The following is a 23402-nucleotide window of genomic DNA, read 5'->3' as shown; positions in this document are numbered from 1 at the left end:
ATTATTAAAAAAAATAATAAAAAGTAACAAAAATGGGGAAGAAATTAATTTTCTTGTAATTAGTCGCACGAATAAAGAAAAACTAAATAAATACTTGTTAGAAATACGCCGAAAAATCAACTTAAATTTAAAAAACAAGTTGTTTTTAAATAACAGATCAGAGCAGCTTATTTTCAAGATAAGCAAAAACAAAAGTTGATTTAGCAAATGTGGAAAAACAGATTATGAGCAGAAAAAAAACTCACAATTTATTCCTAAAAGGTTTTTCAAAACAACTTAGTCTCAAATTTATAATAAGAAGATGTAAGCAATATACAGATTTTCGAGGGGTTTTCGAACATATTATATGTGTGTGTGTGTGCGTGTGTGGGGTCCACAAAGCTAATTTGAACAAGAGCCGAAAATGTAGAGGCTGTCACAAGAAGGAGCCCTTGGTCTGTCAATGGTTACTTAAAAATTTACAACACAAAACAACAAATCACATATGTGCTATTTACACAATAAGATCCAAAGTTTAGTGAAAAAAAAAAAACAGCAAAATATATGTGTAAGTAAGGGTTTATTTGATGGTGTTTGAAGATGGGGGGTTAAAAGAAACACCATCTTTACAAACAATTACAACACTATATATATATATATATATATATAATATATATTGTTACAAATTTGTCATTTTATCATTTCTGCAATTTTAGAAAGCAAAGAACCTCTTCTTCTTCTTTTTCTTCTCCATGTAGGCAAGGAGTTCATCTTGTCGAACCAAAGCATCATCCAGTCTCTGCAAACATTCATAAACCCGTCAAATCGATCGGAAAATATACACCCTCTTTTCGAATATACGAACTAATTATTTAGTAAGTAACACACTGTGTTCCTTATGTTCAATCTAATATTAAAATGGTTAAAATCTGATTGTTCTATAATGTCCGTAAATGTACGCGAGAGAGAGAGAGAGAGAGAGAGAACCTTTTTGGTAGCTAAAAGCTCATGTTCCAACATATCGACACGGTTCAAGGCATTATTAAGCATCTCCTCTTTCTCGGGCGGCATAGTAGCGGGCTTATTAGCAAGGACGCTCACCTTCTCCTCGAGTTCATTCATGCGTTTCATCATGATAAAATAATCCTCACTCGAGATTGCAGGAGCTGCGTTCATATTATTATTATAGCCGTGCGACTGACCTTTGAACATTGCATCCACACCGTACATTGAAGAAGAGTATAGTGTAGCATCCGTTAGTTTCTTCGGCATGTTACGAGTCATACGAACCATGGTCACAACTCCCATCACAAAGGTCATCACTCCGGCGAAGAGGTGGTTGCTTAGTCCCTCGGATTTCGTACACGCTTTTTGGTGCGAAGGGAAATAATCTTTGTCTATATAGGAAAGATAAAACAAAATTGGAAAAATTCAAATTGCATGTTATATAATTTTCAATTGAATGTAAACAATGAAACAAATAAGTTTTTCCTTGTGCCCTCGTTTGGTTGCCCGGACAAACGGTTGCCTCATTCCTTCCAAAATTTGCGGGCCGGCCGATTTTTTTTCCTTTTTAATTAAAAAACCAAACCCAAAAAGGAATTGAACCCTTGAACTATTTAATTCATAATGGCTTTAAATCTTGTCAACCGAACGAGTGCTTCGTTTATTGTACCGAGTTGATTCAAGAAAAGGGTTCTTTTGACATACATATATTGATGAAAATATCCGGAAAAAAAACTTGCAAACATAGGTGCTTTGTGCGAGTAATGAGCGATGATTACGTACCTTTAGGAGGGGCAAAGTTGTCATAACTTGCTGCTTTTGGCCAAGTAGTAGTCACAGACTTGTCAACCATGGGCTCATATGCACTGGGAGAGTAGTTGTTTACCTGAAGGGCAAATTTTGTTCACAGAAATTCAATAGACAGTAATTTATTATCGTCCAATACGGTAAAAAGTTAATTACAAAACTTACTTCTTCATGAACTGGAGAGAGCTGCGTACGCGGAATATGCTCTTTAGTAACTTCCGGATAATCCATTTTTTCGTCCAGTAGTGAAACAATTATTTTGTTCGAGCATTTGTGTTCTCCGTTTCGGACCATCTTGCAATTTTTTTTTGTAATGATTAGCGAATATTAGTAAGCTAGTAGAAATAAATTTGGAAATATGAAAGGTCGATTAATCGATGAAAATAAATAACCTTCATAATTTCAGTGTCGTTCCAAGGGCCCTTATCGGAAAACATACAACCACCCTTATCTGCACATGTGCATGTACCACCCAAGAACTCTGGTAGCTCACTGTTACACGAATAAAAGAAGTTGGCTGATTAGATAACTAATTAATATTACCACGTTTATTGAAAAAAGAAAAAAAATAAAAAAAAGAAAAAGAAAAAAGGACCCCGCTTAAAGTACGAATTCATAATATATTTTTTTTACCTTGCGTCAATGACCTCGAGTAGCTTGCTCTGGTATTTATTACCCAAAACCTGGTAAAAAGTAACATAGGAACTTTATCAGATCAAACTTAAGCAGAATATCTAATGTACTAAGGCCACGTTTGGTTGCCACGATGAGATCAGCCAAGATAAGATTACGCGATCTCATGAGGATTCAATTGTTATTACTATAACTAAGATAAAGAGTGGGACGGTCCGAAAAGTACTGGATTAACCAAACATTAGATAAATTCCATATTATTTAATTAATCATCGCTTATCTTGTCAGCCAAACGAAACCTAAAGAAAGCCGAATGTAGCTTACGTGGATCTTTGCAGTGGTCTTCGGATCAAGGAACGACTTAACGGTGTTCCACAAGAGCCTAAAGCCAGATCCTGCATTGATAATGTACATGCGGCATAGTGTCTGAAACAAAATAAAAAAATAAATTAAAACCGATGAATATTTCATTCAACTACCAAGTTATATATATTAATATATATATATATACATATACATATATATTACCTCAGGGTAATTATCGCCATCAATCTTCTGAAGGCGCTGAACGAGTTCTCTAGCAGCCTTATTGAAACTTTTCAGTCCCTGAAAATTAGAACACTTTGTATGTTACACTTTATATATTTCCATGAATGCAAACCCAAAAAATCTATTTATTTTGACGTTCTGAAAAGAGTGAAATTACGGAAGCGCCCTCCAACGTACCACTCCTTGGACATCCAAAATGGTGGTGCTCTGGTCAATGTGCTTTTTCGCTGCAATGGAACATGCCGGAAACTTGTCGATGAAAGTCCTCTCGAATTCTTGGACATGGTATTTAAGGTAGCGATCCAATGTGGTGACCTGCATGAGCTTCGTCGAGTCAACTTGACCAAGTCTCTCTATATAGACAGGTCGTCCGTCTTTGTCAACACCATGATGCCCTTGTGGATAGTATTTAAGAACCTCTTCTCTCTCCTTGAAATCGAATTCCTATCGGAAAAAAAAATTAAGGAAATATTTTTTTTTCCATTTTCAAATTTGTTTTTATAGATCACGAGTACCTCCATAATATTGTCGGCTCCAAATTCTTTCCTCCAGTGAATCATATCAGCCCACATTTGCTTTGTTTTCTCAATGTCGAATTTCCTTGCCTTCAGAAACCTACGTAATAAGACGCAAAATACCATGTTAGCACCTTTTTACATTTTTTGAATGAAATGGCAACCTCTAAATTCAGCAAAGATGATTTAGCAACGATGTGGAAAATGGGCAGGCTTTTTTAATTTCATTATGAAGGAAAATAAAATATTTAATTTCTTCAACGTTCGACGGAAAAGGATCAACCAAATGAATGATAAAAACTAATGCAACAAAAAACAACAACAATTTGATAATCAAAAGGAGATCTCTAAATTTGTCTATACAAAACCATCAAATAATTACGTACCATTATGGAAGAATCTATTGATTTTATCGTGCAAAAGGGTTAAATTCTATATAAATATAACATCTACCTAAACCACGGATCGTGAGAGAATTAATTAAATTACCTTATTAACATATGACGTGAAGCTAAATTTGTCTATAAAAAGGCATCAACTGATTACAAACCCTTATAAGAGAATCTACCGATTTTATAGGGCAAAAGGGTATTAAATTCGATATAAATACAACATTTTCACAAATCATGGAGAAAATGTGGGAGATTAATTAATTTTTTTTTTTACCTAAGTAACATATGATAGTCATCATGTTTTGTTGGGAGTAATTCTTCCAAGATGAGTGCCTGTCGTAAAGCATCAACGGCCTGGATTTCATCGGCATCGTGCTCATCGTCAAACACAACTGACATAACTCTGCTGTTACGCCGCCCCTTTTTCGTCAACGAGTGTCTGAATTTTGTAGAGGCACTGATAGCCACCTTCTTTAGAGAACCAAGCCTCGTTTTTCTCTCATCCTCTGATATATCTATATCGATTTTCTCGAGACCTGCAATGAGATTTTTGCCATATCTCAGATTTTATTTTAATTTTTTGTCCTTTTCTGATAGCATCTCATGCAGATTAACACATGTAAAAATCCACAATGCCTTTTTGGTAGATTATGATAATCTTGGTCATTATGGTCAAAATTATCGGCATCCATTTTAGATTTCGAACAATCCCAATTCATTACAAATTCAAATTTCACCAATTCATTACAATAAACTCTCAACTATTTAACCAATGTCCTTATTCTTGATCCATGCAAGAAATTAATAAAATTTAAATAATAACAACGGAAAAAAAATATAAAATATATCGGAAAAACGAAAAAGAAAGAACTTACTCGGCCTGAACGGGCGTTCAGTAGGTCCTGATCTATTGTCACTCATGGTTGCAGTTCGCAAATTTTGATCACTTTCTAAGTACTATTAATCAGTATTTACAGGATCGGAAAATCACGAACATGCATATATTACCTACAAATCATACAAAAGAGTTAATTAAATGCATTTCTAAATAACAGAACCGTACACATTTTCGGCTTATCAATTAACATAACAACGTACAAAAATCGAACGGCGTTAATACAACAATACATTTAATAAAAAAAACAATTCTACATAATCAACCAATATCTCATCAAACAACATTGTAAAATTAAAAGATGTTTCGATTCAAACAGAGTAATCGATTCGCAGGTAAATCGTAAACGCATTACTTTCGGTTTGATCTTAGTTAATTCCAATTCATCAATATACTTTCCTTCAACGAAAATAAAAAAAGGAAATCTACAGAAAAAAAAATATGAAGGAAAGATTTGAAGTTTGAGGAATTTTTTTAGAGAGAGAAAGAGGGGGGGAGAGAGAGAGAGAAAGGGGAAAGGGGGGAAACCTATATTGGCCAATGACAAAGATGGAGGGCGATTAAGAAATAGCGGAGGGTGAATTATTAATATAATCACACCTAATTACGAAATCAACGCCTGCCCAATCAATTCATTCACAAATTAATTGATGGACCCCCATTTTTCATTCAGATTCACTTTTGCAATTTCTTTCTTCAAGCCGCCATTAAAGCTTATTTTCAAATTGTGCGTGTATATATATATATATATATATATATATATATATATATATATATATATATATATATATATATATATATATATATGTATATGTAAGTAATGTATGTAAAAATCAACCGTGGGGATAATGTAGTATTGCTTCTTCTCTTTGACTTTGTGACCTTTCTGAAAATTCATCTGAGTTTGATTCTCAGTCATTTGTGTGTGTGCGCGCGCGCGTGTTTGTGTGTGAGAGAGAGAAGAGAGAGAGAGAGGGATTTGTGCGTAGTGCAAGCCACTCCCGTTCAAACCAAAAATAAAAAATAACTAACGTCTCTATTCAGTTTATATTCGTCGATAAATCATTTATTATTATTAATAATAATGTTAATATAATAATTATAATCATAATTATAATTATTGATCATTATGAACTATAGCAGATTTTTGTATGGTTTACTTACCATCACAATGCATCTGCTGAATTATTCAAGAACTTAAGCGAATAAAATTAACAACTTGAATAAGAATAATGGGATTATTAGCAAGACACCATCATCTAAGAAATGTAGTTAAGTAAATTCTCCCTCTAGAAATAATTGGAGAAAATCCCCTGGTTAGTATTTCACCAAATATTATTTTTATAATTACAAATTTACCCTTAATTGTGAATATACTATTTTGAAACTCTAATTTCTCTTTCCCAAATTCACCATCTCTGCCTTTCACCACAGCCACGGCCTCTCCCCCGCCGTCCACCGCTGCCGCCACCAGATCCTCACCGACCACCACCGTCGCCTCGTCGTTCCACCACTCAACCTCACTTTGTCTTCGCCGCTCAAAACCCTCACAATCACAGTTGCCGACACCACCGTCGCGCCTGCACATGACGCCAACAACTCGTACACGCTCGACATCCCCTTCACCGCCGCCGCCGCCGTTGTGACCGCAGAAACCCCATGGGGAACTATGCGAGGGCTGGAGACGTTCTCGCAGCTGGTGTGCTTGAAGTCGTCGGTGGTGGCCTGCGGGTGGTGGTCTGCTCCGCCGCCGCCGCCAAGTAGTTTTTCACTAAGAACAGGTAATTCATAAACAAATTTGGATATATGCTCTCCTTTCTCTCTTCCTTACTGTAATTATCCCATTTAAATTTTTAGCCAAGGGGAAAAGAAAACTCCCACCAAGTCCGGCGGTGTGGTGACGATGGGGAGGCTGATTTTGAGTTTTTTTGTGGATCAGAAGGAGGACGGCGCGTGTAGAGAATTTCGCGTAGGCTGAAACCTTAATCGACTATGCACATGTTCAATAGTCGATTAAGCTAATCGACTATGTTCTGGCAGTCGATTAAGGTTGATCGACTCCATTTTTTTTTTTTGGATTTTTTGTTTATTGATTCCAAGTGTAATGTTTGTGTATTTTTTTGTTTTTTGTAAAATATAGTTGATTTTGCATTTTTTCGCAATTGTGATTTGTTATGTTTAGTAGCAGATTCTTAATCGACTATGCTTCATCGTAGTCGATTAATATACCTGATATAGAAAAAAAAATTAAAAAACAAAATAAATTAAAATTTAACGATTTTCCTTAATCGACTATCAAGCATAGTCGATTAAGGCTAGTCGACTATGCTTCATAGTCAATTAAGGAAACTGATACAGAAAAGAAGGGGAAAAAAACGGAAAAGAAAAAAAAATTACTGATCGCGTGACCAGCTGTGATGATGTGGCGGGCGGGGGCAAAGTTGGAAAACATAAAGGCTCAAAATAAGTGTGGGCTTTTCTCAAATGGACTGAAATATTTTGGACCTCTCTCTATAAAAAAAAAAGTAATGAGGGATTTCTTCAAAGAACCCCAAAAATAAAAAGCCAGAGGAATTATTTATGATTATTTAAGAGAAACCTTATTAGAGAACAACTTCAAGTAGAATTACAGACTATAAGGGATTTATATCATTAAAATTACATCTGGTTGACTCATTAACTTAATTATTTATAAATGAGGTGAATAGGATCTTATAAAATAATTCAAATTAAATAATAGTTAATTGGTCCATTGGTTTGGCCTAATGACAATGGCATATCATAATTCTACATTTAATCATGAGATTTGGGTTTTCAATCGTGATATGTCTAATTTGGTCCATTCAATGGACCTATAATTTATTTATCTACTGAGTTACTTGTCAAATATTGAAAATCACTACTACTGATGCCCAATTATTTTCAAATAAGGTTTGAGGCTGACAATCTCAATTAAATAAACTCCAGCCCAATCAGTGAGATATAAATAAAGATTCTATTCATTTGTTAAGGTACATCCTATTATCTGAGTAATACTATAACATGTATTATTTGGACTATTTCTACGATCCGCACGTTTCGGCTTGAGCGTCGGAGGGGTTTCCACCGGACCAATCCCCGGCTTAGTTTACGTATTCTATGATCGCACGTATCTCAAGGTCATCAAGCTCGTGAGCCAGTGATCCACTCTGCTCTTCCAACTCATCATACTTCAACTCTCTAATGTGATCTAACTTTAGCATCATCAAATCGAATTTTAATTTTTGAAAGTTTTGACTTTTTTCCCGAAATTACACTCGTGACATTAATATTATTATGTATTTTATTTGTTAAACTAAATAATTGATATTCTCCAAATTTAACTGATTCAAAAACCGAAATTTCTAAATTTGGAATGAGTTTTCATGGTGATGTTGTATCACTCAACCTTAGGTAGATTAAGCAAGAACGCGGGTGGGTCACTGCATTCGAGTAGGTGATTTGAGTCATAGTCGGTGGAGTTTGATTCAACCTTGCTCAGGAATGGGAGATTTGATTCAGTCCTTGTGGAGAACTCGTGAAGGAGATGTGACTTACTTGAATCAGCTCAGGGATTCACCGTCGTAGGGAAATTTGTACACACTAAGTACCTCCTTGCAGTAGGCGATTCTCATGATCACATTGTCTACGTCGCAATCTAGACTGCATTTCCACACACGACGCCAGAACGAAGTTGTATCACTCAACCTTGAGTAAATTAAACGGAAATGCGAGATAGGTCACTGCACGCAAGTAGGTAATCTGGGTTGGAGTCGCAACCACTTAGGGGAGCAGTAAATCGCCCGAGTCTTGAACTTGCAATGTAAACAAACGCAAACTAAGTCGAAGATTGATCCAACACAAACTAATTAGCAGTAAAATCTCGATAAATATAATTCTAATTTGAGTTAAATACTTTAATGGGCTTATGAACTAGTTGAAATTGATAACTAATGGGCCGACACTACTAAAACCCAATCCGACCGTTGAATTTTTGTCCATGTACAAATTTGGACTCGACCTACTATCCAGTTCTGTAGTTCACTCAAGCTCACTCTCTCCTCCAACAATGGCGGCTGCCAATCTCCTCTCTCCAAACCCGACAACCCTCTCCACAAAACCCGCCAACCTCCATTCGGATCTCTTTTCCGTAACCCGCGTATTGCCCTTCAAATCCAAGCCCATCTCGAGAACACTAACATCTCTGCGGGCCCGTATTGCTCCGAAGGCGGTTATCGCTGCTTCGGAGCCGAAGACGCAGAATTTTCAGCATTGCTTCACGAAATCCGACGATGGGTTTCTGTACTGCGAGGGGGTTAAGGTTGAAGAAGTGATGGAAGCTGTGGAGAAAAGGCCCTTTTATCTGTACAGCAAGCCGCAAATCACCAGAAACGTCGAGGCGTATAAGGAGGCGCTGGAGGGTTTGAATTCGATTATCGGTTACGCGATTAAGGCGAACAATAATCTGAAAATCTTGGAGCATCTGCAGAAATTGGGGTGTGGAGCTGTTCTTGTTAGCGGGAACGAGGTTAAGTTGGCTCTCCGTGCTGGATTTGACCCTAAAAGGTATTGATTATTACATTTGTGCCATCGTTTCATTTTTGCGTGGTATGATTTTCAAATGAGAAATGAAGCTTGTGAAATTATGCCCACCAAGTGTTTGATAGTTTGTCACAGCGAGTGGAGTCTCAATTTTGGTTAAAAATAAATGAAAGATGATGCTGTGAAATTTAGAATCCAGTGCTTCAGAAATATTGACAATGATCATTTAATTACAATTTAATCCGTGTGTTTTTTGAGAAATTTTGAGAAATAGAGTAAGAATGAAGTAACTCCACTCTACATGCTAAGCATGCCGTCTGGCTTTTGAAGCTCGATTAATTATAATATATGATGGTTTAATTTTGTCGTGTACCTTACGTGTATCGTGATTATACTTTGTTCTATGTTAAACACACACGTTGCATTGGAGTGCAGGTGTGTCTTTAATGGGAATGGGAAGATCTTGGATGATTTAGTCTTGGCCGCTCAAGAGGGCGTTTTCGTCAATATCGACAGCGAGTTCGATTTGGAAAACATTGTCGCAGCGGCAAGAATTGCTGGGAAGCAGGTTAATGTGCTATTACGTATCAACCCCGATGTTGATCCTCAGGTATTATTAGGGCTTGCTCGTTTGATTTTGTTTGTAGAGTTATTGCTTTATTTTATATTTGCTATTTCTTTCGTGCACTTATGGATTCACACCAACTGCTGCTGCTGCGTAAATCAGGTCCACCCTTATGTTGCCACGGGGAATAAAAACTCCAAATTCGGTATCAGAAACGAGAAGCTGCAGTGGTTTTTAGATGCTGTGAAGGCACACCCTAAGGAATTGAAACTTGTCGGGGCCCACTGCCATCTTGGTTCTACTATTACAAAGGTTTGCAGAAATTCAATTTTTCGATTGTAATCTCCCGATTCTTTTGATAACCAATATTAACCCTAAATTGGTTGTCCAGGTAGACATATTTAGAGACGCTGCTCTGTTGATGGTGAACTACATAGACGAGATTCGTTCGCAAGGTTTTGAAATAGATTATTTGAATATTGGAGGCGGACTGGGAATCGATTATTATCATACCGGAGCTGTACTTCCCACTCCGATGGATTTAATCAATACTGTGAGTAGTATCACTTCATTTATCCACATTCAAATTCTTATTACATGTTCGTCATATACAGTAGAACCTCGATAAATTAATAACCTCGCTTTAATGATAGTTTCTTCTGGTCCCGACTCGGTAAAAACCTACTAAATTATTAATTCGATAATTTAATATTTCGCTAAATTAATAGGAATTTTGCTAGTCCCGACTGTATTAATTTATAGAGGTTTACCTGTACAAGGTTTTTTGTTTGATAATAATAATAATAATTATATATATCTATATAAATGTTATGTATAGGTTCGGGAATTGGTTGTTTCACGAAATCTCAATCTAGTAATTGAACCTGGAAGATCACTGATTGCAAACACTTGCTGTTTTGTCAATCATGTGACTGGAGTGAAAACCAACGGGACGAAAAATTTCATTGTGATTGATGGTAGCATGTCGGAACTTATTCGCCCGAGTTTATATGGGGCTTACCAGGTCAGGTTATAGATTTTTTATTCTGCAAAATAATTGATGCAATATATATTACCAATGTACTCTTGCTTCTTTTAAAAAAAAATATTTATTCATCTATATTTGCCTGAGTTTATATGGGGCTTACCAGTCAGTTTCTTATTGTTTTGGAACAATATTTTTCATTCCGAATTTTCAAAATTTATGAATTCGATTTTTTCGATTCTCTTGGAATGAAATTGGTGTACATATTTGTTAATTTCAAAAAAAAAAATAAAAAACCCGATAATTTCAATTTTTTTTTCCAAAAATTGTACTTGTACTATTTATATTATGTATTTTATATTATAAGTGACTACAAAAATAGAAATTCCGAATTCCGCCAATTTCGATCCATTCTCGTGCTTATGCTCGTCTTGATATTGATCCGTTCTTAGTTATCACGTTTTTACCAACTCCACATATCTCGAATTGTGTGCTGTTTTCAAAATGTGGGCATTTTTCTTTTTTCGAGAATGTTATTGACTTCTCGTCTTGTACTCACTGCAGCACATAGAGCTGGTTTCACCTTCACCATTGGATGCCGAGATTTCGACTTTCGATGTGGTGGGTCCCGTTTGTGAATCTGCAGATTTCCTAGGGAAAGACAGGGAATTACCCACACCTACTAAGGTACTTCTACTATCCATTCATATATAATATATATATATATATATATATATATATATATATATATATATATATATCATCATTTCCTTAAATTCTTTTTTTTTATCAGAAATAAACTTATTAAAAAAAAAAAAAATAAATAAATAATCCCTTGGCTTTTTCTAGGGTGCTGGATTGGTAGTTCACGATGCCGGTGCTTACTGCATGAGCATGGCTTCGACATACAATCTCAAGATGCGCCCCCCTGAATACTGGGTTCGTTTTCTGCTCCTTTTTTTTTTCATCAATTATAACGTAAAAATAATTTTCATTTCGTAAGTATGCAATGAAGTGAAGCTCGATTTTTTAGGTTGAAGATGATGGATCTTTGTCCAAAATCCGACACGGTGAGACATTTGACGACCATTTAAGATTCTTCGACGGTCTCTAAGTTCGTTCTAGATTTAATTCATCGTCTCAACATCATCTATCCTGGGTAAGAATCTCGGATGCTGATTTTCTTTTTTTTTTTGCGTCCTGAATTCTGCTTGTGTATTATTTTGCTCTGCTGTTTCAGTTCATATTAAAAACTCGGCTATGTGTTTGATCCTTGTCAAGAAATAATTGAATGTGTTCTACACAATATGCGTTTATCTGTACACTTGTGCGTTTTCTAGATTCCATATAAATTTTACACACATTCACATGTATACGTGTGTTTGTGCGTAGTGCAAATGCGGAAAACTACTCGTTGCATTTCAATAGGTGTAAAATATAAACGACCTACAAGCCATAAACCTAGTCAATCGAAATTGATGTGAAAAAAGTAGATTCGATGTGCAAGTATTAGTGCTGCTGCGTAAGAACTGAGTCATTTTGATAAACACTATGTAACAACTTTTCTTGGTTCTTTATATATATATAGAGGGTAAATTACGGCCACCCCTGAGGTAAGGTCAAATTACGAAAAAAAAACCCTCATGTTTGGGTAATTTCAACCACCCCTCAACTATTAATCTTCTTACACATTCATTCGATTTGTGTCAAGTTTAGTGGAATCTTCTAGATTATGTGGAATATTCTCCTATGTGTACCTGTTTTATACAATTGAAGCGCTATATTTTGGAACAAGATGATCATAAGTTGCCTTGTAAAATATCAGATTGTGGTGCACCGGAAATTGTATTTTTGCACAAATTAGAGAACATTTCATAGATTCTAGAAGAATTTGACACAATAAGGGATGAACGTGTAATAAAATTAATAATTGAGGAAGGTTGTTGTAATTATCCAAACAATACGTTTTTTTCGTAATTTGACATTACTTCTGAGGGAGTGATTGTAATTACCCTTATGTATATATAATTTATTTTTTGGCATTTGAAATTAGATGGATAAAAAGGGCTAAGAAAAGGGCATCAAAGCACACATGCATGCGTGCGCATAACAGCAATTATCCATTAACGTTTAATTATCTATCTTCTTGTTGGGGGGTTTATGCCCCCCAACTTTTTCTTTTGCCTCTAAATATTCTTAGATGAGAATAGCAATACGACATCAAAAGGCATATATTCCTTAGAACAATAATTTCGAATACTGTTCTCTCAATTATTCCTTTTTTTTTTTTAATATTTATTTTCCATAAAATAAAGTTGTCTAGTATTTGTTTGCCTGATTTAGGACAAATTTGGCTGACCACGTTTCGTGTTTCAATTTCGTATTGTCAAGGGTAAATTACAGCCATCCTCCCGAGATAAGGTTAAATTACAAACAAACTCTTCTTGTCTTGATATTTACAACCACCTCCCTTAATTATATAAAGTCTTACAAAAAACCCCGCATTCAGTAGGTAAATTTGATACTGTAAAGGTGGATGCGTAAAACAATACATAATTGAGGTCGATTGTTGTAATTGTCGAAATAAGAGGGATTTTTTCGTAATTTGACCTTACTTCGGAGGGTAGCTGTAATTTGTCCTTATTTGTACTAAATATTTTATGAAGTTAATTTTGGAAGTGAATTTAACTATACATGCATATATGAACTATTCTCTTTTAAATGAATACTTGACATTGCTAATAATGCATAGGCCTCGTTTGGTCCTAACATAATATTAGCCTATGTAAAATTAAATAATCTAATGAAACTCCAATTATGTTATTGGACCATCTGATACGAGATCAAGTAACTAATCTGCCTAAAAGATAAAATTATATTTCCGAATCGAATTGAATCGAAAAATTTTAAGTTATAACTTATCTCCCTAACCAAATGAGGCTAGTGTAAAATGTATGTTACTAAAACATTCCTGAAAATTCCTCATACATGTAAACTTAGGTTTGATCACGGGTTTTGAACTGTCGAGAATCATCGATTACGAGTTGGTTTTCGGTTTTCGTTAATTGACTGTTAATCATTTATTATTATTTAATTTAATTTTTAGGAAAAAAAAGAAAAGGAAGAGAGCAGAACAAGAACATCCCCTACATATGTAATCTAAAAACCATGTACACATTTGTTACATAAACTATACAATTCTAGGTTCTAACTAATCGAGTCTAAATTACCAAAAAGCCCCCAAATGAAAAATGATGCTAAAACTACGAAGGATCGAATACAGCATATCCGTATTCAATTAATCGAAACCGCAGCTGTAAAATCATCTTCTTCCTCCCTCAAACACCTCTGCTGCCGGGCGATGAACGCCTCAACCGTTCGCCGGAACTCTTCGCCGCTCATCCCATCCTCCTCGTACGAAGAGTGGTTCGCCTCCGCCGCAACCAGCTTCCGCCCGCAGTCCGAGTTTTTCTGACACCTCTCCGTCACGCTCCGCCTCAGCTGGCGGCGGCGCTCGTCCACGTGCATCATCTGATTCTCCGATTGGCTCCTCTGTATCTTCCTTCCTTCGCCACGCGCGTCGCACGCTTTTTTCTCCTCTAGTTTGTTGTGCGGTTGCGGATTCCGCCAACATTTCGCCATGTACTCGTCGTAAAAATCGGCGGTTTTCTCTCCTCCACTATTATTATTGGTGGAAAATCGGCCCGATTTGAAGAACAGAACTATGACGATAGCGTTTCCGACTAGAAAAACGAACCGGGGGCTGATTAGCGCGACGGAGATTCCACTGAAGTACTCCCCCGCCGACAGCTTCACCGACGAAGCGAACTGAGAGCAGAACCTAGACACGGTCACGAGGAAAACGAAGAGCTCGACGAAACGGAACAAAGCCGTGATTTTTCGAATACGGCGGTACCTTAAAACCGCGTTTGCTTTCTCAACTCTGATGTCTTGAAAGTTGTTGAATGTGTCCATTTTTTCGGAATTAAATTAATTCTTTTTTTTTTAAATAAAAAAATTAGAAGAGGATGAAATAATGGTTTTTCTTTTTCCTTAGATTTTTTGGAGTGGCAATAAATGCATTGAAGCAGGAAAGAAGTAGTGATATATATGTATATATATATAAGCACAAAGAAAAAGAAAAAAAAAAAAAAAAGGAGATTCTCCAAACTTTTTTACTCCACTTACTTTATCAGTTGCAAGTGATTTTGAAATTGTTTATGGAAAAAAAGAAAAAAGAGAAAGTGATTTTGAAATTTTGTTTTGGCACAAGTGTAGGTGGTGTGGTCGTCTTGTAGATGTTAATGTAAATCTGTAAAAAGTATGTATGTGTGTAGGGGTGTAAATGAACTGAGTCGGCTCGATAATAGCTCGAACTCGAACTTGATTTTTTCGAGTTCGAGTTCGAGCTCTCTAACGAGCCGAGCCCGAGCTCATTATTAGTTGTTCTTGGACTTACGAGGTGGCCCAATAATAAAATATTCTAGGTTTTTTTCTTTTTTAATTTTAAAATAATTTATATAAAATAAATAATAAATTCAATAAAAGTAATTAGAAATAAAATAAAATATATGTCACTTTTTATTTTTGAAGTTTTTTAACATAATTTATAGTAATAAGATTATAATAGTATTAATAAAACAAAAAAAAAAGGCACAAAATGGCTTAGGCTTGAGTTCGAGCTCAAAAACAAATACTCGAAGAGCTCGGACTCGTCAAAATGGATTCAACCTCGAACTTGAACTCGTCAAAACAGCCAAGCTCAGCTCGTTTACACCTTTACGTGTGTGTTGTAGAATATAACTTCATGGATATTATCAGGTGTAACATGGAATAAGTGGTGGTTGTGTTTAGATATTAAAGTGTAAAAAATCAATAGATCAAAGCACAAAACACTTTTGTTTTTGTTTTGTTGGGTAGAGAGTGACAACTGAGAGTGAGCATATAATATAAGCTGTTCTTGAATTTGAAATCACCAGCTGTTGCTTCTGAGCATCTTTGCTTTATATGTTACAAATTGGATAAATATTTCATGATTTGGAAATTTGAAACCTTTTCTTATCTCCTTTTCTTTTTAAATGTGGGATCATATTGTTTTAAATATTTTTTTAAACTTGTTTTAGGCATAATTGTATGTTGGGTCGGTTCGAGATTCAGTTGCAATTATATTGCGCAAATTACGGCCACCCTTTAAAGGAAATGTCGAATTACAAAAAAAACACTTATGTTTGAATAATTATAAAAACCTCCATGAACTATTTATTTTCTTACGAAAAAACCCTTATTGAGGAGGTAAATTTAAGTGTTTTCCGATTAAATTTAATAATTAATAATAAGTCCTGCTCATTTTCACAACCTACTTTACCTTTTTTCGATTAGTATGGGAAAAAAATAAATAACAATTATTGGGTCTTGATTTAACAATTCTATTAATTAGTAATGCAACAATACACTTTAGTTAGGTTTCCTACGTGGAAATTTTACTTCCCACTCTTAGCACGCCCATTGAAATTATAAAACCCACAACAATCACCTTTTAAAGTTGTGCTCCTTTTTTTCTTTTTCTTTCTATGTATATATTCTATTTTATTTTCACTATGCTATTTGAGGGGTGGGATTGTAATTTTTAGTTCTTGTGGGGTGAGTTATTTCTTCCTTACTAACTAAGAAACTCCCACGTACCTCTTCTTTACTTGTTGGAAACTCTCACTCAGGCCCACAAACAATAATGTGTGAACCATTTTTAAAGAACCCCAAAATTATAGATATTTGCAACAAGGGCCCTCTAAACATTTAGCTTTGTGGTTGTGGTTTTCGAAGCCTTTAAACAAAGCCAAACATAGACTGCTCATTGAGAAATTCTGCCTTAGAATATATGGGTCAATTGGGCATCTGGGTCATGCCCCCATCTTCTCGATAAATCGAGTTAAAAGCCCAATAAGACGAGAAAAACAAGTTGGGCTGCCAAAAGCCGCTGAGCAGATCCCGAAGAGTAAGGTGGGTCAAGAGCTCGACTAAGGGAGTTCCTCGCCTTCAGAGTTTGCCTAGATAGGGCACGATAGTCAGAAAGGGCTAAAAGCTCGCCTAATATGTCTTTGATTGAGAAAAGGAGATGCAACAGATGACGAACTAGTCTTATAAACGTTAGAGGAAAAGATCTGGAGATAACTTCCATAAATAAATAAGAAAGATTGTAGTAGACTGAGATCATTGATTGAGCAATCATAATTGTGAACAAAGATAGCAATTGTAAATGCAGAGCCATTGGTAATTTTTTATAGAAGAAAGTGTGAAGAACCCTATTAGGGTTACGTCCACGTAGACATTGAATAACACATTTTGATACTTTCTCTCAAGTTCTCTCTCATTTGTCTTGTTCCACCTTTTTGTTCACCGTCAACCAAAAAACCGGCGATAAGTGCACTTTCCAGCATTTCAGAGAGTTGGACTTGAAGAAAGATCTGGAACGTGCAATAATTAAACCATCAGATATATAAGCTATATTGTGATAAGTTCATAACCGGACCGGACACAAGACGGAGTAGACGTTTTCGGTCACGGTTGGACCGATTCAGCCGGTTCAACTCGGGCCTAATTACATGGCTTCTAAAAATACATTCAAACAAACATTCCATCACTAAAAAGGCTATTCAAATACTCTAATTTAATTCAACTAAATATCATTTACCTAAATAAATACACAAACGGATAAACCCATGCTTTATTTTGCAATACTGAATTAAATTAAATGGGTTTTATTACCAAAAAAAGATAATAAATAATAATAATAATAATAACAATTTTATCTATTTCGAAAATTCAGTAGTAGAAGTTCTTTTGTTTGGGCTATGGGCTAAACAGAAGGCCCAAAAAACAATGAAAACGGCCCGAATGAAACCCTAGAAAACCAACCTACTTATACCTTCGAAAGAAACAAAAACCCTAATTCTGCGATTACAGATTCGTCGTCTTCACTCCTTCATTTCGATCTCGGCCGCTCCAGCTCTCTTCGACAATGGTATTCGCCTCTGTTTCCGCTCAATCTCACCTTAAACAAACACAAAATTCCGCAACGGATTTCTAATTTCTCTGTTTAATTTTGTTTTTTTTTTCAGGCACCGAAGAAGGAAAAGGCTCCCCCGCCGTCGTCGAAGCCGGCGAAATCCGGCGGAGGCAAGCAGAAGAAGAAGGTCATTTCCTATTTGTTTATATGTACGTGTGTGTGTGTGTGTTTTTGTTTGGGGGTGGAAATCTAATAAAGTGAAAATGTTGGGGGGAAAATGTAATAAATGCAGAAATGGAGCAAGGGAAAGCAAAAGGAGAAGGTGAACAACATGGTGCTGTTCGATAAGGCAACGTACGACAAGCTGCTTGTTGAGGCTCCCAAGTACAAGCTCATCACTCCCTCTGTTCTCTCTGATCGTCTCAGGGTAATTTTCTATTTTTTGATTTTTTATTTTGGAATTTTTTTAATTAATTTGCATTTAATTTGTTTATATGAAGATTAGTGTTGTCTGCTACTAATTACATGTATTTAGGTTTTTTTTTCTGCCCTGTATGTTGTGTTACTAAAGTGATGTAGTTGGAATTGATAGTTACGATAGTAATGTAGTTATCGATGGTTACGATAGTAATGTAGCTGGCATTGATAAATACAGTAGTAATGTTGTTGGAATTGATAGTTACGATAGTCATGTAGTTTGAATCGATAGTAATGTAGTTGGGATCGATAGTGAAGGTATAATTTTGAATCTAATTCGAAGTATTGGTAGTGATTTATGGATGGAATACACTATCTTTTAATTGCAATATAGCTAGGTGAATTGCTTCTCTATGTTTCGGTAGCTTGCCAATTTTATTTCTCCTTATATTGTAGCAAATGTTGTTTGTTATATATTTAATTTCATTCCGTAAGTATACGTCGTCAATTACTTAATATTCATCAATTACATGGTTCTCAAATTATTTTCTCATAATAAAATGAAATTAGTTAACGAAAATTCATCCAACCTCAGCGCCAGTCGTATCTATTTATGTTTGATAATTATTCGTTTCTCGAGTGATTTTGAAACAAATTTCAGATTGGGTTTTGATTTTTGTTATATTAATTTATGTTACAGATTAGTGGATCACTTGCAAGAAAGGCAATTAGGGAATTGATGGCTAGAGGCTTGATCAGAATGGTGTCGGCACATTCGAGCCAGCAGATTTACACCAGGGCAACCAACACCTAATCGGTTATATTTTAATGGTATTTTGAGAGTTCAATTGGAATTTTTCGATTTAGATTCTCTGTTTCCTTTTGTCTTAAAGCTCGAGATTTCTGCTTGTACTATTTTTTTCTATGAGTCCATACGATCTTTATTGAGTTTATTTTAAGCTTGTTTTTTCTTATACCACCTATTATTACATTCCGATTATTTTGCATGATTTTACTTTTAACCGTACCGTCCTTTGAATCATGAGACGTTTTGGATCTTGAGGAATTCGTAAACTGATTGAATTATACAATTATTTAGATTCTGATTATACCTTATGATAATCACGAATCAAATTCCTTAAATTGTATCGATCGATTATGGTGAAATTTAAACCCGTGTAATAACACGTTTAAGTTGAAAATCACGTGTTAAATGAGTTATTCCATGAATGATCAGTACAAATGAGTCGACTTGAAACAAACAAACTAAGATAATTGTTTTGTGGAAGAAGTCATGACAAAAAATACAAAAGAAAAATATTTTTCTTTAATGTTTCATATTTGATTATCATATATTAATGATTGACAGTTATTTGGAATTTCTTTTTTTCTTTTTGGACATTATGTAGTCATACGAGTTTAATTAGAGCTGGAAATCGGGATCGGAATGACCTTTTTGGAAAATCTCCAAAAAATTTCGGAAGTGAAAAAATGAGCTCCAATTCCGTTCCAAAAAATTGGAATGCAAAAATCCATTCCGGTTTCAGAGAGGTGGAAATCGGGATCGGAATGACCTTTTTGGAAAATTTCAAAAAAAAATCGGAAGTGAAAAATGAGCTCCAATTCCTTTCCAAAAAATCGGAATGCAAAAATTCCTTCCGATTTCAGAATGTCTCGGCAGAATTTCAAAAATTTGAAACATAGATCTTTTTATAAGGAAAAAATGCAAATAAAGTTTCTAATGCAAATTAATACAGTAGAACCTCGATAAATTAATACCCGATAAATTAATAACATCGATTAAATAATAAATTTTCCCGGTCCCTAACGTGCTAAATTAATAATTCGCTAAATTTATAAGATAATACACATTCGAAAATTTTAAGAAGCCCCATATAATATATAAATTAATAATGCATAAAAATAATTCTTAAATTAAATGGTACAGTGCATATTTTATAGATCTATGAAGGCTTAATAGAATATAATTTAATTCTCGTTTGTTTCTTGTAGAAGTTCACATTAAAATCAATCTCGTCCCTCACTTTTCTTAACATGGTTAGAACTTTTGGTATAATTTTCTCATAACTCAACATAAGCGTTCTATACCATTATTGTTTTAAGAGCTTCAATTCGTGAAACGGGCTCTATAGTGCATTGAACGAATGGTACAATGAATAATATACACGTAAAAGTTAAAAATAAATGTATTTATTGAAAATAATAATAAAAATAATTTTATAAATTAATAAATTATTAATTAATGTATAAATTAATAATTATTAAATGAAATTTCGCTTAATTAATAAAATTTTGATGGTCCCAACTGTATTAATTTATAGAGGTTTAACTGTATTTTGTAAGGTTTTTATTTACTTTGACCCTTCGCTATTTATATTTTTCATATAAAATAAAACATAAGTTATATTACATAATTACAAAATATATCATCGAATTATATTATATATTTCAAAAAAGAGGATCACTATTTCAAATCCCAACTTTTGCTTACTTGAATACCAAAAAAATAAATAATAAATAATTAATTGTAAATTAATTTAATACCCTTAATGAAAATTAAAACCAAAAAAATATTACAAATACTATTTTTCTTTCTTAAATACCAAATAATCAAAAATCCTAAAAAACTCATTTCCCTCCTCACTCACAAACCCCTCACCTCCTCCACCTCTTTCTTCTCCCTCACCAAAAAACCCTCCTAAAAAACCTCAAAACTAAAGAAATCAAAACCTTACACAACTTGCAAAATGGCGTCAAATGACAATAGAATGGTAGTTTACGAGCAAGGAGAACCCATTAAGGTATGTATTCATGTATTTTTTGAGCTAAAACATCGATTTTGATTTATTTTTTTTTAAATTCGCCATCAATTTTCGACACATTCAGGTCGAAAATGTGCTTATTTTTCGACATGTATGTGTCGAAAATTGATGGCAATTGATATTTTATTCATTTTCGACACTTAAGTGTCGAAAATTGAGGTCATTTTCGACACTTAAATGTCGATTTTGTGCCTGTTGCAAATTTACTTGTCTTATATTTTCTCCACTTTTGAGTAGATCGATTGCACCCATTCATTTACCACGTCAGAAAAATTCCCAACAAAAGAAGCTTTATTGGCATGGGTTCGTGAAGTATGTAAAAGAATTGGAATGGTGTTAATGATTGCGGGTTCGAGTGACGAGGATAGAGGACGTAGGACACCGTATGTGATTGTTCGTTTTTGATAAATTGCAATGTAACATAAAAAACATATTCTAAGTGTTTTGTGAAATTAACCCCAAATATATTGTAATGTAACATAAAAAACATATTCTAAGTGTTTTTGGACAAAAACAATTAAAATTTCAAATTATCAAAAATAATTTCATTTAAAACAATCAAAATCCATATAAAACTAAATTAAAAAAACAAGTAAATCAAATAGCCGGCAACAACGTCTACAGGCGAGGGAAGAGCCGGCACCGGATTCGTTGAGGAACAACCTTCTCCAGACTTCTTCTTGGTCGTGGTCTTTTTCTTGGTCGTGATTGCCTTGCCCTTGCCCTTATCGGATAATTCCTTCCTCTTCTTACGGTTCGAGACAGTCAGAGGTATACGAGGTTCACGTGGTTCTTCCACTGCAAAATAACACACAAATAAAAATAAATATACATAATACAAACACAAGCAAATAAAAATAGGAAAGAAAAAAAATTAATAAATAAATTAAAAAAAAATTACACAGAATGAATTCGATAGCAAACTGTCGAAAATGGGTTGAAAATTCGACAGCTAGCTGTCGAATGTTCAACCAACTTTCGACAGTGTGCTGTCGAATTATCAAACATTCAATTCAAAGATTTCAAAACAATCGACAACTATATGTCGATTTTGGATGAATTTTCGACATCAATCTGTCGAAAATTTCGAAAAAATCGTTATATACAGGTCGAAAATTGTGAACGAAGAACCGACCCACGAATCTCAAATCAATGCTCAAATCGACTGAAATCAGATGCACCCATTACTAATTAACGATCATTCCTACCTAAACCAACCAAATCCTAATTACCCATATCAAACAATCAAATCCTAAATAAATATTAAAGAAAAAAAAAATCGAAAACAAATATTACTTGTATTCGAAGACGGCGGCGGCTTGATAACAATGGATTCAGCGGCGGCGGCGTTCGGCGACGCTCGGCGGTGTTCGGCGGTGTTTGGCGGAGGCGAGGGTTGGAGCGGCGGTGACGTCCGGCGGCGAGGGAGGGTTGGAGCGGTGGAATGAAATGTTTTTCTTTTTTTTTTTTTTTTTTTTTGGTTTTCAAATAGGTAATTTAAAAAAAAAATTAATATAATTGATATTTTGTATGAAAGGGTGTTTTTGTACTTTTCTTTTTATTTTGGTATTAAAGTAAGAAAAAAACTTATAAATATGTACTCAATTGTGGTTTTCAACTTAGTAGTATTCAAGTAAGCAAAAGTTGGGATTTGAAATAGTTGCCCCTTTCAAAAAACCATAGAAATATTCGGAACTAAAATCGGATCGGAAATCGAAATTTTCGGTAACTTTATATAACATTCCAATTTCGTTCCAAATAAATTCGGAAGATTCGGAAAATCGAAACTTCGAAATTCAAAATGAAAAAATTGGTTCCAAATTTGAACATTTTCAAATTGCAATTGACGGAATTCAGAAAATTCAATCCGATTTCCACCCCTAAATTTAATAGATCCAACGGGTTGACTCACTAATTAAAAATAAATTGACTCGCTTTAAAGCTTAAAAAAATGCGTTATATGCATTCAAATATATTTTCATTTTTCTCCATTTGCATATTCTAGAATATTCGTTGTGTAGAAAACTCTACATAACCTTATAAATATCTAGATAATCGGTATAAGTTGTAAGATAATGTCGATGTTAGGTATCCATTAGAGATATAAATACAAGATTAAGAACAAGAAAAGATTAAATTATTTTTCATCTCCCCACTCAATCTGTGATGAATTAAGGGGTAAAGAGCATAAAACCCCCTGTGTTTTGTAAAATCTGCACCAAATCCCCTCGTGTTTATTTTATTGCATAGAATC

At 34.6% G+C, this 23402-nt stretch overlaps 4 protein-coding genes across 5 annotated transcripts; 2 read left to right on the top strand and 2 right to left on the bottom strand.

The window, feature by feature from the left end:
- Positions 1–431: 431 nt before the first annotated feature.
- Positions 432–5443, bottom strand: LOC105951988 (phosphatidylinositol/phosphatidylcholine transfer protein SFH12). Of its 2 annotated transcripts, none has more exons than XM_088813249.1 (13): positions 5304–5443; positions 4756–4888; positions 4155–4416; positions 3489–3588; positions 3151–3417; positions 2953–3030; positions 2749–2850; positions 2425–2474; positions 2184–2283; positions 1957–2085; positions 1768–1870; positions 967–1376; positions 432–778 (listed from the first exon to the last, which is right to left on the bottom strand). In XM_088813249.1, exons 2-13 carry the CDS (start codon positions 4799–4801, stop codon positions 692–694), a joined length of 1734 nt encoding a protein of 577 aa, XP_088669375.1. In that variant the 5' UTR covers positions 4802–4888; positions 5304–5443; the 3' UTR covers positions 432–691. The 2 variants fall into 2 exon arrangements, with proteins under 2 accessions (XP_088669375.1, XP_088669376.1); XM_088813250.1 differs by having other exon boundaries at positions 5131–5337.
- Positions 5444–8794: 3351 nt separating this feature from the next.
- On the top strand, positions 8795–12207 carry LOC105952049 (diaminopimelate decarboxylase 1, chloroplastic). Its single transcript, XM_012975554.2, has 8 exons — positions 8795–9359; positions 9771–9945; positions 10063–10212; positions 10292–10453; positions 10739–10924; positions 11450–11572; positions 11735–11824; positions 11919–12207. Exons 1-8 carry the CDS (start codon positions 8863–8865, stop codon positions 11997–11999), a joined length of 1464 nt encoding a protein of 487 aa, XP_012831008.2. The 5' UTR covers positions 8795–8862; the 3' UTR covers positions 12000–12207.
- A 1809-nt stretch (positions 12208–14016) lies between these two features.
- LOC105952050 (uncharacterized) lies at positions 14017–15035 on the bottom strand. Its single transcript, XM_012975555.2, has one exon. The coding sequence runs from the start codon at positions 14858–14860 to the stop codon at positions 14180–14182; it is 681 nt and encodes a 226-aa protein (XP_012831009.2). The 5' UTR covers positions 14861–15035; the 3' UTR covers positions 14017–14179.
- Positions 15036–17724: 2689 nt separating this feature from the next.
- On the top strand, positions 17725–19279 carry LOC105952051 (small ribosomal subunit protein eS25). Its single transcript, XM_012975556.2, has 4 exons — positions 17725–17903; positions 18001–18075; positions 18181–18315; positions 19006–19279. Exons 1-4 carry the CDS (start codon positions 17901–17903, stop codon positions 19117–19119), a joined length of 327 nt encoding a protein of 108 aa, XP_012831010.1. The 5' UTR covers positions 17725–17900; the 3' UTR covers positions 19120–19279.
- Positions 19280–23402: the final 4123 nt, after the last annotated feature.

The sequence above is a fragment of the Erythranthe guttata genome, chromosome 14 (genome assembly GCF_056151865.1).
Source record: "Erythranthe guttata isolate IM_541 chromosome 14, IM_541, whole genome shotgun sequence".
In the NCBI taxonomy this organism is placed as follows: Eukaryota; Viridiplantae; Streptophyta; class Magnoliopsida; order Lamiales; family Phrymaceae; genus Erythranthe; species Erythranthe guttata.
This window is presented reverse-complemented; position numbering and strand designations above follow the sequence as displayed.